This window comes from Oncorhynchus mykiss, chromosome 23, assembly GCF_057628025.1.
Source record: "Oncorhynchus mykiss isolate SJ-2025 chromosome 23, ASM5762802v1, whole genome shotgun sequence".
In the NCBI taxonomy this organism is placed as follows: domain Eukaryota; kingdom Metazoa; phylum Chordata; class Actinopteri; order Salmoniformes; family Salmonidae; genus Oncorhynchus; species Oncorhynchus mykiss.
In genome coordinates, this window is record NC_143044.1 from 35,341,068 (window position 1) to 35,355,368 (window position 14,301).

At 42.7% G+C, this 14,301-nt stretch overlaps 2 protein-coding genes across 6 annotated transcripts in view; one reads left to right on the plus strand and one right to left on the minus strand.

The window, feature by feature from the left end:
- Window positions 1-292: 292 nt before the first annotated feature.
- The window catches only part of LOC110502827 (uncharacterized), a 79,907-nt gene continuing 65,898 nt past the window's right edge, over window positions 293-14,301 (plus strand). For 2 of the 4 annotated variants that reach the window (XM_090217384.1, XM_090217386.1), the window contains exons 1-4: window positions 8,744-8,850; window positions 8,949-9,022; window positions 9,530-9,602; window positions 9,795-9,914. In XM_090217384.1, the coding sequence (XP_090073510.1) occupies window positions 8,976-9,022; window positions 9,530-9,602; window positions 9,795-9,914 (240 nt within the window). In that variant the 5' untranslated portion in view covers window positions 8,744-8,850; window positions 8,949-8,975. Of the gene's footprint in view, window positions 417-713; window positions 836-1,287; window positions 1,388-8,743; window positions 8,851-8,897; window positions 9,023-9,529; window positions 9,603-9,794; window positions 9,915-14,301 lie in introns of those variants that run through there. The other 2 variants (XM_090217383.1, XM_090217385.1) reach the window with 2 other exon arrangements.
- mad2l1bp (MAD2L1 binding protein) lies at window positions 1,750-5,073 on the minus strand. 2 transcript variants are annotated; one of them, XM_021581149.3, is made up of 3 exons: window positions 4,725-5,073; window positions 3,927-4,225; window positions 1,750-3,624 (listed from the first exon to the last, which is right to left on the minus strand). In XM_021581149.3, exons 1-3 carry the CDS (start codon window positions 4,969-4,971, stop codon window positions 3,079-3,081), a joined length of 1,092 nt encoding a protein of 363 aa, XP_021436824.1. In that variant the 5' UTR covers window positions 4,972-5,073; the 3' UTR covers window positions 1,750-3,078. The 2 variants fall into 2 exon arrangements, with proteins under 2 accessions (XP_021436824.1, XP_021436823.1); XM_021581148.3 differs by having other exon boundaries at window positions 4,620-5,070.

Sequence of the window (14,301 nt, forward strand, 5' to 3'; positions counted from 1 at the left end):
AGTTGCAAACCGCAGTCTGGCTTTTTTATGGCGGTTTTGGAGCAGTGGCTTCTTCCTTGATGAGCGGCCTTTCAGGTTATGTCAATATAGGACTCGTTTTTACTGTGGCTATAGATACTTTTGTACCCGTTTCCTCCAGCATCTTCACGAGGTCCTTTGCTGTTGTTCTGGGATTGATTTGCACTTCTCGCACCAAAGTATGTTCATCTCCAGGAGACAGAACGTGACTACTTCCTGAACGATATGACGGCTGCGTGGTCCCATGGTGTTTATACTTGCGTACTATTGTTTGTACAGAGATACGTGGAGTTTGGAAATTGCTCCCAAGGATGAACCAGACTGTGAAGGTCTACAATTTTTGGCTGATTTCTTTTGATTTTCCCATGATGTCAAGCAAAGAGGCACTGAGTTTGAAGGTAGGCCTTGAAATACACCCACAGGTACACCTACTTGACTCAAATGATGTCAATTAGCCTATCAGATGCTTCTAAAGCCAATACATAATTTTCTGGATTTTTCCAAGCTGTTTAAAGTCACAGTCAACTTAGTGAATGTAAACTTCTGACCCACTGGAATTGTGACAAGTGAAATAATCTGTCTGTAAACAATTGTTGGAGATCACTATATAGACAATGGAGTAGCATTTCAGATGCAGCATTCTTCCTGTTGTCAGAGCTGCTGATTGGTCCTTTCTTTTTCCTGTCTTTATGAAGTTCACCCTGGACTACCTGCTGACCAACACCATGATCTACTGGACCACCGGCTCCATCATCTCCACCATGAGGTTCTACAAAGAGACCCTCAAGACCAACATCGAGAACAGACTGGATAATGAGTAAGTGTTTGTGTTGCGGCACAGTGCTCCACAATGACATGAGGCTGTTGGCTTTCTCTCTACAGGGCCTGTCATTTAATACCTGTTTAATGGAAACAGTAATGCCACTTAATATGCCATAAGTAACTTACTGTACATTTGTAGTTGTATGTGATCCTTGCAGGACTTGAACCCATGACCAACTGAATTACAGAGCCCTAATCATGCTTGCTTTGTTAAGATAGCAGGCTCCCAATAATGAGGGTCTCTAAGTGGTTGTTTGACCTACTTTAGTTGAATGGACTGATTCTAATTCACCCTGGGAAAGAGAGCCTTCTAAATGAATGTCTGCTGTGAATAAAATGTAATTGTTTTGCAGTGTTTGTTCTCTCTCGTGTCCTCAGGAAGATGGTGTACAGTATGTGCCTACAGGCTTAGCGACATTCCTTAATGAGATAATGCCTGTGCCCCAGGTTCAGGAACATCTAGTCCTACTTCCCCCAAGGAAGCCACTTCGCTGCCTTGGAAGAGGCACGGCTCTTGGCCGACGACCTGCTGCAGTTTGTTAGGAAGGTAAAGTTGTTTTAGGGCTGATGCAACAACAGCCAGTCCCAAATTGCTCCCTACCACAAACCCGTCGATGTTTGCAGTTCTGTAGATTCTGGATAGGTATAAGAAGTGCAGTGGTGAAGCTGACACCATATTTGCTGACACCTTAATAAAGATCTGCAGAAATTAAGGGTTAGGGCCAAGGAAGAGAGTAGGAAGCGTTTGGGACTGTCAGGGGAAGGGGTGGGACATGGGTTTGGTATGTAATGAACACAACCCAGGTGTGTACACTGCACTCTCCAGCCAAGTGCCAGGAAGAGAGCCAACAGAACTCCAGGAACTTAGTGTTCTCACAGAGGTGCACAACTAACTACTAATAGTCCAAGTTTCTCTAAAACCATTTTATACTGTTATCAAAACTCAAAATCAAACTGTCTTATCAAGTCAATATTTGAAATACTCTGTCAAACAATGCTATTATAATTTAAGATCAATGTAATATGAATAAGGCTTAGTCATTTGATAATGTGCACTATCAGTCAAAACATAATTGACCAGCACTAACACATTCAGGTTACAAATGTCTGCCAGATTGAACAAGAACTGTGGAAGCAACATAATCACAGATGTTTCAGCTCTTTCCTCTTGTCCTTGTTGTAATAATGCACTACTGCTGTAATCATGTCTATTGTGACAACCCTGTAATGTCTGGCTTGTTAAGTCTTTTGTAGTGTCTAATATTGGTGGGGCTGGTTTCCCAGAATAACCCGGACACAGCTTAAGTCGAGTCCTGGGATGTATACTATAATTCAGCTTTTAGCTGCAGATGTGTACAATTCAAATGAATCGGAAATAATTTAGTGATCATGCTAAAACTGACATACACACTGTATATTTACAAAATAATTGTTTCAGACCTCCATTTTTAAGCAATTGAAAACCAAGACACGTCAATGTACAGTATAGGTACAGCCAGTGTTGCGTCTCAACCAGATGAAAAGTAGGCATACTGTCCATAACATTTTTTAGAAGGCTATATTATACACAGTAAAAGCACCAACACTGCTTTCATTACAGCACATAGCCAAGCTAAAAGTAAATACACAGCTAAAAGACAACATAATTCATTAAAAAAATCATGCTGTACAGATCCCGAAAGTTTTTCATATGAATTGTAATAAAAACACAGTCCCTGGACTAGGCTAAGGGTTACATATGCTGTGTTTACACAGGCAGCACAATTGACAATTTTTACATTTCACAAGATATCTTTTTCAGAGCTGATCTGGTCAAAAGACCAATTAGTGAAAACAAGATCAGAATTGGACTGCCTGTGTAAACGCAGCCAGAGAGACAGGGGTCCCTGAGAGAGAGAAAGGTATGGCAAATGTGCAAATCCGCTCAGTCAACACTTGGGCTGCGTTTACACAGGTCCATATTCACAGCTGATCTAGGATCATGTGCCCTAGGTCCATATAATGTTAGTCATTGTGATCCAAAAGGTCAAACTGAACCTAGATCAGCACTCCTACTCGGAGACACTTCATAAAGACGGGCCCAGTTTTGCCTTCAGATCAGTAAGAGTAGGATTATATAGACGGGGGGACCGGATCCTAGATCAGCACTCTTACTTTCAGATTCTGAATACAGGACCTTGTCTCATCTCATACTATACTATGGCTGTGGGTTAGAGTACCTTCCTTGTACCTTGTATGTCACTTGCTGAAGCCTTTGATAGTCAAGGGGGCCTGAAACCACACATAGTCCTGCCAGGCAGTCTGCCCTCCTCCCTCAGACACCCCAGACCCAGAGACACGACTGGGGTCACAAGACAGAGAAATAACCTGGCTCTTCACCCGTGTGGGGACCTTGAAATCCAGCTTGGGCCGGAACCACCCCACGCCACAGTCCCTGTGGGCCAGAACCATGACCGTCGTGGCTGTGAGCCGGACAGGTTTAGCGTCAGACAACAGGTCGGCCACGAAGAGCGTGCGGAAGACTTGGCGCAGACACGAGGAGACGCGTAGGCTCCGGTCGCCGGTGGCTAGTATCACATCCTCCATGTTGACTTCGTACAGCTCTTTGGGAAGGAGGAGGGAGCCGCCGAGCAGGAGGAGCACACGGGGGACCAGGGAGAGGGAGAAGAGCACTTCCAGTTGTTGTAGCACCTGCTCAAGGTCTTGGAGGGTACGCTGGCACCTCCTCCAGTCCAGGCCTTCTACAGTGGACTGACCGGGCCTCCAGCCCACTGCCTCCTCATTCTGGGGGAAAGAGGAAGAGAGAGGGCCTGGGGTCAAACAGCAACTCATAGATCCTAGACAACACTGCTAGGAGTAGGGCTATTATAGCAGCCAGTATTTATTCGGTTGGAATAAATCTGTATTGCAGGAGGTTCCCAGGGTTCATCCCCTCCGACCTTCTCCAATGCATTTTGAGAAGGTGGTGAGAAGAGATGAAAAAAGGAGTCAAAGAAAGACAAATAGGGAAAACAGTCATTGATGTTAAATAAGTAGTGAGAGAAACATGGTTGAGAACGTTGGAAGCATCACTGCCCAACACTCACCTGCATGGCAGCTTGCTGTCTCTTCTGAGAGTAAACCAGCTGGTCATAGGTCATGGGCAGCTGTTGTCTTTGGTAAAGGATACACTTCAGTATCTCACTGACGAAGCGGCAGCAGCCCTCCTGTGTGACCAAACCTGGGAACATTACCTCCACACTGCCCTCCTCCCTGGCCCTCCGTAGCGTCTCTGCATCGTCAGCCTCAGCCTGCTTGGAGGGGGTCAGAGGGAGGAGAGTGGTGGCTGTGTCTGTGCTGCTGGTCTCAGTGATAACCTGACAGGTACTGCCTGCAGATGACGGATCTGTGGATAGAACACAATATAATCATCTGATAGGTCCACCTCAGAATTTGAGCATATCACTGTCAAATAACATACTGTTAAATAACTTTTTAGGAGATAGGTTCTGGGTTTCCGAGACTAATGACAGCCACCATGGTGGCAGGCAACCAGTCAGAGACTAGGCTGTCATAAGTGTTGTTGGTTCAATAAGCTTATTTTACTACAGAAAAACATTTCTACAGCTGTTTCAAAGTATTGATCTCCTGACATATCATGCGTATGACCTGGCTGACTGACGTATGATACATTTATCATGGACACAGAAAGATATCGTAGCTACAAGTACTGCAGCTACCTACGAATAGCAACACGTGAACATCATGCGCAAGTGAATAGGAATAGAAGAGAGACAGACCAACATCAGAAACACAGGAGATGATGTAGTTTTCCTTATTTTCCGTGGTTACTACGATATCTTTGGAGTTAATCTCATCTGACTTTGAGCTGTTTGGTGTGTTACATTTGCTTGTTGTTGTCGGTGTTTCCTGGGATAGTCGCCCCGAGGTTTCCGTAGCTGACTGTTCGTCTGAGAAGTCGTTTGTCCGGCTCGCGACGTAACATTTGGTGTCGGATTTAATGTGTATGTTGATCCCTTTTCCTTGCGAAGTTGGGAGACACATTTTTGATCGGAGGTTGTGATCATTTGTGAATGTATTCGTTGTCTCTACGCTCCCGGTGACCACCTCCCTGTTTGTTTGTTCCGCCATCGCTGACTCGTTTTGAAAAATTCCACTCAGTGCGTTGCATCATGGGAAGACCAGTGGAAACCGGTCATTGCTAGAAGGGATCCAGCTCCTTCTTCTTCTTCTTTGAGGTTCAACAGCGGTTTACATCAAATACATTTAGGATTTCCGCCACCTACTACACTGGAGTATAACTCCCTTATACTTCACTTGAGTCTTTTTTTAAATAAATCAACAAATACCCTAACATCTAAACATACCAACCTACTCCACTATTTAAATATATTTAGTTCTACCTAAGGCCAACAGCTTGAAAGGATGGGACATCACCACTTAACACAGCCTGTAACTATTCTGACGTCAAGTCTCGCAAGCCCAAATACCTCTCTGCAGCTGCCACCACCACCTTAACTTTCTTCACTGCCTCAGCATAAGACAACTTCTGCACTCCTCTAACCCTGGAAACCTCAACCTGCCTCTCTTGACCAGACATTTTAGATCCACAGCCCCTTGGACACCCCTACAATTAACACATACCACTACTTTCCCCAGTGCTACACATTCCTTTGTCTCATGCCCTTCTGCACACTTCTCACACCTAGGAACCTCCCTACATACTGCTGTGACATGCCCATAAGCTTTACACCTGTAACAAATTAATGTATTGGGCACAAAAGTTTGCACGGGATAACTTATATATCCTACCATCACTATGTCAGGCAAAGACTCAACATCAAAACTGAAAAGGACAGACCGATTCTTCTTTTTCACCACTCACGCCACCCTGTCTGCGTTGCACCAAACGACGAGCATCACAAAAAAACAGGAATCTTAAGGGATCCAGCTTTAGTCAAATGAACGTCAAAAGTAGAATTTGGGGGGATTTTAACTAACCCTAAACCTTTTCTAAACATTTACCTAATTCTCTTAAACCTGCTACATGTATTATCATAACCTACTCCCTAAGTTCTCTTAACCTGCTGTGAAAAGTCAAATCTGACTTTAATTTGACAAAAGCTCCATTACGAAAAAAGATTGCAGACAGAGTGTAGTATAACTGCAGTATGCGACAAATACTGCGTCCAAAATACCAGTTTTGATTGATTTTAGAGTACTGCTAGAGTTATTCTGCAATTACCGCGTCCAAAATACCATAGTCGACTGCAGTTACTGCACTTTGACTGCAGTTTCAAAACTCAAATATTTTTTGGGATCAAAGGTGTTTATAACTAACCCAAGACAGACCACAGCACTTCTTCTTTTTCTTCTTTTTCTTCTTCTATGATATCATGGCAGACTGCAAATAAATGTTTAAAGTGCATGCCGTCACCTACTGTGCTTGAATGTCCGATCAATCATGATCTGCCCAATTCTATACTACCATGAAAATTCTAAACCAAATAAATCCCTACTAACTTCTACCACACTCTCTCCCCCAAAAAACTCCCCAACCCCATTAAACTTGATCTATATTATGCTGAAAATAATCCACCCTTAGGAGTGTTCAGCATGTCAGCAGCCATTTCAACAGTAACGTATGTTACCCACAATATCTCTTTTGCCATCTCCACAATAACCTTCATCCTGGCATTTCTGCTTTCCACAACCGAGTCGTATTGATAACCTTACCAATTAAAGCTATGAAGTCAACTTTATTAATTATCAAAGTGTCATTTGACACTGCACATTCATGAGTTCAAGATTTTATGAGCAGGCCTCAAAACCATGCCAAGACCAGTAGAAGCACTGACTACAGTTGCTACTCCAGGTACATCCATGTAAGCTCCATCAGTCCGCACTGTAGTTCTACCAATCTGTCTTACAGCCTCTGCATATTATGACTGATCCTATATCTCTGAAAATCTCTAACCTCTCTCTGCACCTGCCATCCACCAAATGCTGCACTGTGTTCTCCCCCACAATTACAGCACTTAACCTTCACATTGCTTCCACATTCACCGTAATCATGTTCCTCTCTGCACTTGGCACATCTTTTCTTTCCTTTACACTGAGCAGCTTCATGTCCCATTCTTTGGCATTTAAAACATTTTTTTTTTGTTGTATTTAATATGCTGCCAAAGGAGCAGCTACTCTTCCTGGTGTCCAGCAAAATGAAGGAAGTTTATACAATTTTAAAACACAATACATTCACTGATTTCACAACACACGGTGTGCCCCAGGCCCCTACTCCACCACTACCACATATCTACAGTACTAAATCCATGTGTATGTATAGTGCGTATGTTATTGTGTGTGTGTGTGTGTGTATGTGTGTGTATGTGTGTGTGTGTGTGTGTGTGTGTATATATGCATGTGTCTGTGCCAATGTTTGTGTTGCTTCACAGTCCCCGCTGTTCCATAAGGTATTTTTGCATCAGTTACTTGATGTGGAATAGAGTTCCATGTAGTCATGGCTCTATGTAGTATGGTGTGCCTCTCATAGTCTGTTCTGGGCTTGGGGACTGTGGGGTATGCATGGGTGTCGGAGCTGTGTCTACCAGCAGTTTAGACAGACAGCTCGGTGTGTTCAACATGTCAATACCTCTCATATATAAAAGTAGTGATGAAGTCAATCTCTCCTCCACTTTCAGCCAGGAGAGATTGACATGCATATTATTAATATTAGCTCTCTATGTACATCCAAGGGCCAGCCATGCTGCCCTGTTCTGAGCCAATTGCAATTTTCCCATTTTGTGGCACCTGACCACATGACTGAACAGTAGTCGAGGTGTGACAAAACTAGGGCCTGTAGGACCTGCCTTGTTGATAGTGTTGTTAAGAAGGCAGAGCATCGCTTTATTATAGACAGACTTCTCCCCATCTTTGCTACGACTGCGTCAATATGTTTTGACCATGACAGTTTAGAATCTAATGTTACTCCAAGCAGTTTAGTCATCTCAACTTGCTCAATTTCCACATTATTTATTACAAGATATAGTTGAGGTTTAGGGTTTAGTGAGTGTTTTGTTTCAAATACAATGCTTTTAGATTTAGAAATATTTAGGGATAACTTATTCCCTCCACATACATAGAAACTCTGGCTTTACTCAAAGTCAGTGACAATGGGACAAATTCTCAAACATTGAAACTAAGGAATCCTATCTGTACATTTTCTTTAATATCATCTATGGACATAGATAAGGTAAGCATTTCACTGTAAGACCTATTGTATTCAGCGCATGTGACAAATAAAATGTGATTTGAGGTACATTGCTTTTAATCTTCTTCCCATTAAGCTTTTCCATTTGCAGAATCTTCCCTTGCTGAGCCTGGCTATCCACAGCCTGTCGTTTTCAATGGGAACAAATTAGTCATAGTAGGCAGAACAATGAAGGGGACAGAGCCAAGCACGAGCAAGCGCAACTTGGCTAGCAAGATCCTATTGCAGCGTTCTAGCATGTATTTGGCTTTAGGGAACGCCTACTCTAAAATGCGCGTGTGCGATAAACAACGCAATTTTTTAAACCTATGGCAAAGGGTAAAGACTACAAAACTTTGTCCACTCTGTTCGTAATAAATTATAGTTTTGGGAGCAGAAAACTGTTGAGATCAAATGTTTCATCGATGAGAACATTTGCCAGAATTTCGTCCACAAAACATCTCACTCCATCTTCTCCAGCCACCATATAAAGGTAGTGAGTGGAAACGACAAGTGGATGCTTCACATTTATACATCCGATTAAATATCTGTCTCATTGTTCTATCTGTGTCGGAATATCTTCTTGACATGCCCGTGGAAGACTGTAGCCCAAATCCTATGAACTCAAATCAGGTAGAGCCACCTAGCGGTGAGTCTGTGCAGACGGGGACAAGCACAGTTGCAGCAGCTGCATCGCGCAGTTAATCAAGTTGATATCAGTCCTTTCTGAGAAGTAAACTATTGGAAGAGAGGCCTGCACACGAGTAAGTTTCCCACAGCTATTAAAACTGAATCAGTATGTTGCCATTTCAAAGTTAACGGATTGTAGCTACGTATGTGACTGACACGGTGCAGTTCTCAGGTGACTTGGACGAAAGTGCGCTGTGCCATGGCGTCAGTGCGTGTGGCTGTCCGTGTAAGACCTTTGATCAAGAGGTCTGTATACTGATGGAGTCAGTCAATACGCATTATGGCAACGTTAATGACCAGTATTTCCAGCACTTCTACACAGTTTGACATGACTTATTATTCTTCTCTTGGGTACATGGAGCGGCATTTTGAAAACCGTATAAGTGGAAACTGTTCAGTTACTATCTCATATGTTCATATTCTGTAACTCCTACCCAAATAATGTTGTTGACTCATCCTATAGGGGTATTTGTGGCCAAGGCATACGTTTTGATATAGTCATGATTCACACTAAACATTTTGAAGTCCAATGGTGATTTTTCAAAGAATAACTGCACAGTTCAAAATCTAATTACCTGATAAGAGGGGCATTTCTGATTCAAGTAAATTATCATCACGACACTGACTGTATTTATCAAGGCACTAACAATCAATTGGCTGTAGGCCTACATTGGGCATTGTATTCAGTTTTCTACATAAAACAGCCTGACTGACTTCAAGTAAACTGCTCAAAATTCTACATTAATTTCACAGAGAAAAGGAAGTGTCTGCGAAGGTCATTATCCACATGGAGGGGAGCACCACTTCTATAGACTGCAACAAAAAGGTGAATTATTGATTAATGTCAATGCTACATATGTCTTTTTATATATTCAAAGAACAGACAATGTTTTAAGAGAGAATGTACAAATATCTGGAACAACTAAAGGCTCTAGAAGGAGGATGACATGTTGCACAATGACTAAAATAACAATACCCCTCCTGTTTTATAAATTAATCTAATCTATTATGCTTGTAGCACCTTTCCAAAGGCACCCCTGGCACTGGGCTGAAGGACAGAGGCAGACAGTCGTTCTCCTATGATTTCTCCTACGATTCTACGGATGTCGGAAGCCCCAACTTTGTGCCTCAGGAGAAGGTATAGAACACACACACACACCTCTAAACCTGCAGCCACTCTCAAGCCAGGTGGTTAGCTGTTGGTTACAACTTCATTAGCTATACTCTGTGGTGTGTGTGTTCTCTTTTGTACATCGAGAAGAGACTGTACATCTCTTATCTTCAGCTCCAGACTTGAGTCCTGCAGTGATGTTCTTCAAGCTCTATGTACTCTAGAGCAGAACCCTCAGATACTGACTGAACTCACCCTGTTTTCACACATGCTTCAGGCTTAACCCCTATTTCACCTCCTCTCACCCCCAGGGCCCTCTTCAACCACCCCCATCACTGTTGCACCCCATATAATTACATATAGGACACCTCTATGCTCCTCTCTCACCACTGTCTACTAAGATTCCAGTGTTTTGTACACCATGCACTGTCTGAGGCTGTATATAATACTATACATGTTGAAGTAAGACCAACTCTTGTGAACCTGTCCCGAACCATTGCATACTCTGTACCTAAAACCAAATCAAAATCAAATCAAATGTTGTCATATGCGCTGAATATGCGCTTACAAGCCCTTAACCAACAATGCAGTTTAAAATAAAATGCCCTAAAAAAAAAGTTTAAAAAATAAATAATTAAAGATGGGGTAGTGCAAAAAATCTGGGTAGCCATTTGATTAGATGTTCAGACGTCTTGTGGCTTGTTTAGCTGTTTAGAAGACCTAGACTTGGCGCTCCGGTACCGCTTGCCATGTGGTAGCAAAGAGAACAGTCTATGACTAGGGTGGCTAGAATCGGACAATTTTTAAGGCCTTCCTCGGACACGACCTAGTATAGAGGTCCTGGATGGCAGGAAGCTTGACTCCAAGTGATATACTGGGCCGTACGCACTACCCTCTGTAGTGCCTTGCAGTTGGAGGCTGAGCAGTTGCCATACCAGGCAGTAATGCAACCATTCAGGATGCTCTCGATGGTGCAGCTGTAGAACCTTTTGAGGATCTGAGGACCCATGCAAAATCTTTTCAGTCTTCTGAGGGGGAATAGGTTTTGTCGTGCTGTTGGGTTCTGAGAGAGGGTAATGTGTAATGTTTGCATTATATCAGGTATCCTATTGAAATATTGAGTGCAGGGAAGCGATCACATGTGGCAGACATTGATAAGGGGAGAGAGCCATGGATTAGTGATGAGGGCGGGGGGGTCGAGATCCGGTCAGGTTACATTAAGGGAGAAGTACGTTTATGGCCGTATTACTTTGTCCTGCCTAGCAGTAAAGACGCAATGTTTGTTCAGATGTGTAGGAGGAGACTCGGCCTAAGAGAAAGGGTTAAATATCAGTGCTTGTGTGAACAATGTCTTTGTCTAATGCAGCTGTATTGATCCTCTGGGAAGAATAAACTTGGTTAAGCTTTCATAGTGTCAGTTGAGTTTTTACTCTGAGAATTAGTACGTAACAGTGCCCTCATCATGATTGTCTTGGTGTGCTTGGATCATGTTATTTTGTTGGTGATGTGGACACCAAGGAACTTGAAGCTCCACTATAGCCACGTCGATGAAAATGGGGGCGTGCTTGCTCCTCCTTTTCCTGTAGTCCACAATCGTCTCATTTGTCTTGATCATGATGAGGGAGAGGTTGTTGTCCTGGCACCACACGGCCAGGTCTCTGACCTCCTCCCTATAGGCTGTCTCGTCTGTGATCAGGTCTGTTGTGTCATCGGCAAACTTGATGATGGTGTTGGAGTCGTGCCTGGCCATCAGTGCACAGGGAGTACAGGAGCGGACTGAGCACGCACCCCTGAGGGGGCCCCGATGCCTGGTTCCTCTCTAGGTTTCTTCCTAGCTTCTGGCCTTTCTAGGGAGTTTTTCCTAGCCACCGTGCTTCTACACCTGCATTGCTTGCTGTTTGGGGTTTTAGGCTGGGTTTCTGTACAGCACCTTGTGACATCAGCTGTTGTAAGAAGGGCTTTACAAATAAATTTGATTGATTGAGAATCAGCTTGCCAGATGTTACGTCATCTTACAGCCTGGGGGTGGCCTGTCAGGAAGTCCAGGATCCAGTTGCAGAGGGAGGTGTTTAGTCCCAGGGTCCTTAGCTTAGTGATGAGCTTTGAGTGCCCTATGGTGTTGAACGCTGAGCTGTAGTCAATGAATGGCATTCTCAAAAAGGTTTTCCCTTTGTCCAGGTGGGAAAGAGCAGTGTGGAGTGCAATAGAGATTGCATCATCTGTGGATCTGTTGGGACGGTATGCAAATTGGAGTGGGTCTAGTGTTTCTGGGACAATGGTGTTGATATGAGCCATGACCAGCCTTTCAAAGCACTTCATGGCTACAGATGTTTGTGCTACGGGTCAGTCTTTTTCCTATTTTGTTGCATTACAACCTGTATTTACATTGATTTTATTTGGATTTCATGTAATTGACATACACAAAATAGTCCAAATTGGTGAAATGAAAAAAATAACTTGTTTAAAAAAATAATGGAAAAGGGGTGCATGTACATGTATTCACCCCCTTTGCTATGAAGCCACTAAATAAGATCTGGTGCAACCAATTACCTTCAGAAGTCACATAACTAGTTAGATTGCACACAAGTGGACTTTATTTAAGTGCCACATGATCTCAGTGTATATACACACACCTGTTCTGAAAGGCCCCAGAGACTGCAACACCACTAAGCAAGGGGCACAACCAAGCAAGGGGCACCATGAAGACCAAGGAGCTCTCCAAACAGGTCAGGGACTAAGTTGTGGAGAAGTACAGATCAGGGTTGAGTTCTAAAAAATATCAATAACTTGGAACATCCCATGAAGCACCATTTTAAATCCATTATTAAAAAATGGAAAGACTATTGCACCACAACAAACCTGCCAAGAGAGGGCCGCCCACCAAAACTCACGGACCAGGCAAGGAGGGCATTGATCGGAGAGGCAACAAAGAGACCAAAGATAACCCTGAAGGAGCTGCAAAGCTCCACAGCGTAGTATCTGTCCATAGGACCACTTTAAGCAGTACACTTCACAGTGCTGGGCTTTACAGAAGAGTGTCCAGAAAAAAAGCCATTGCTTAAAGAAAAAAAAATAAGCAAACATGTTTGGTGTTCGCCAAAAGGCATGTGGGAGACTCCCCAAACATATGGAAGAAGGTACTCTGGTCAGATGAGACTAAAATGTAGCTTTTTGGCCATCAAGGAAAACGCTATATCTGGCGTAAACCCAACACCACCTCATCCCGAGGACACCATACCCACAGTGAAGCATGGTGGTGGCAGCATCATGCTGTGTAGAGGTCGACGGATTCTGATTTTTCAAAGCCGATACCGATTTATTGGAGGACCAAAAAAAAAGCCGATACCGATTTAATCGGCCAATTTTTATTTTATATATTTGTAATGACAATTACAACAATACTGAATGAACAATGAACACTTGTTAATATAATACATAAATAACATCTATTTAGTCTTAAATAATGAAACATGCTTAATTTGGTTTAAATAATGGAAAAACACCGTATTGGAGAACGAAGTAAGTGCAATATGTGCCATGTAAAAAGCTAACATTTTAAGTTCCTCGTTCAGAACATGAAAGCTGGTGGTTCAATATTCCCAGTTAAGAAGTTTTAGGTTGTAGTTATTATAGGAATTATGACGTGTCGACTATTTCTCTCTCTACCATTTGTATTTCATATACCTTTGACTATTGGATGTTCTAATAGGCACTAGTATTGCCAGCCTAATCTCAGGAGTTGATAGGCTTGAAGTTATGAACAGCTTGGGAATCAAGCATTGCTAAGAGCTGTTGGCAAACGCAGTAAAGTTTGAATGAATGCTTACGAGCCTGCTGCTGCCTACCACTGCTCAGTCACTACTATATCAAATCATAGACTTAATATAATAAACACAGAACAAATATGGTCAAATCGGGAAACTATCATTTTGAAAACAAAACGTTTATTCTTTCAGTGAAATACGGAACCGTTCTGTGTTTTATCGAACCGGTGGCAACCTTAAGTCTAAATATTGCTCTTACATTGCACAACCTTCAATGTAATTATGTAAAATTCTGGCAAATTGTTTCGCAACGATCCAGACTGCCCAAACCGTTGCAAATACCCTGACTCTGCATGCAATGAACGCAAGAGAAGTGACACAATTTACCTAGTTCATATTGCCTGCTAACATGAATTTCTTAACTAAATATACAGGTTTAAATAAATATACTTCTGTGTATTGATTTTAAGAAAACCATTGATGTTTATGGTTAGGTACATTAGTGCAACGAATGCTCTTTTGTTAAAACATCACCCGTTTGGTGAAGTAGGCTGTGATTCGATGATAAATTTAACAGGCACTGCATTGATTATATCCAACACAGGACAAGCTATGGTTGATGATATTACTAGGTTAAATAGTGATTGTTA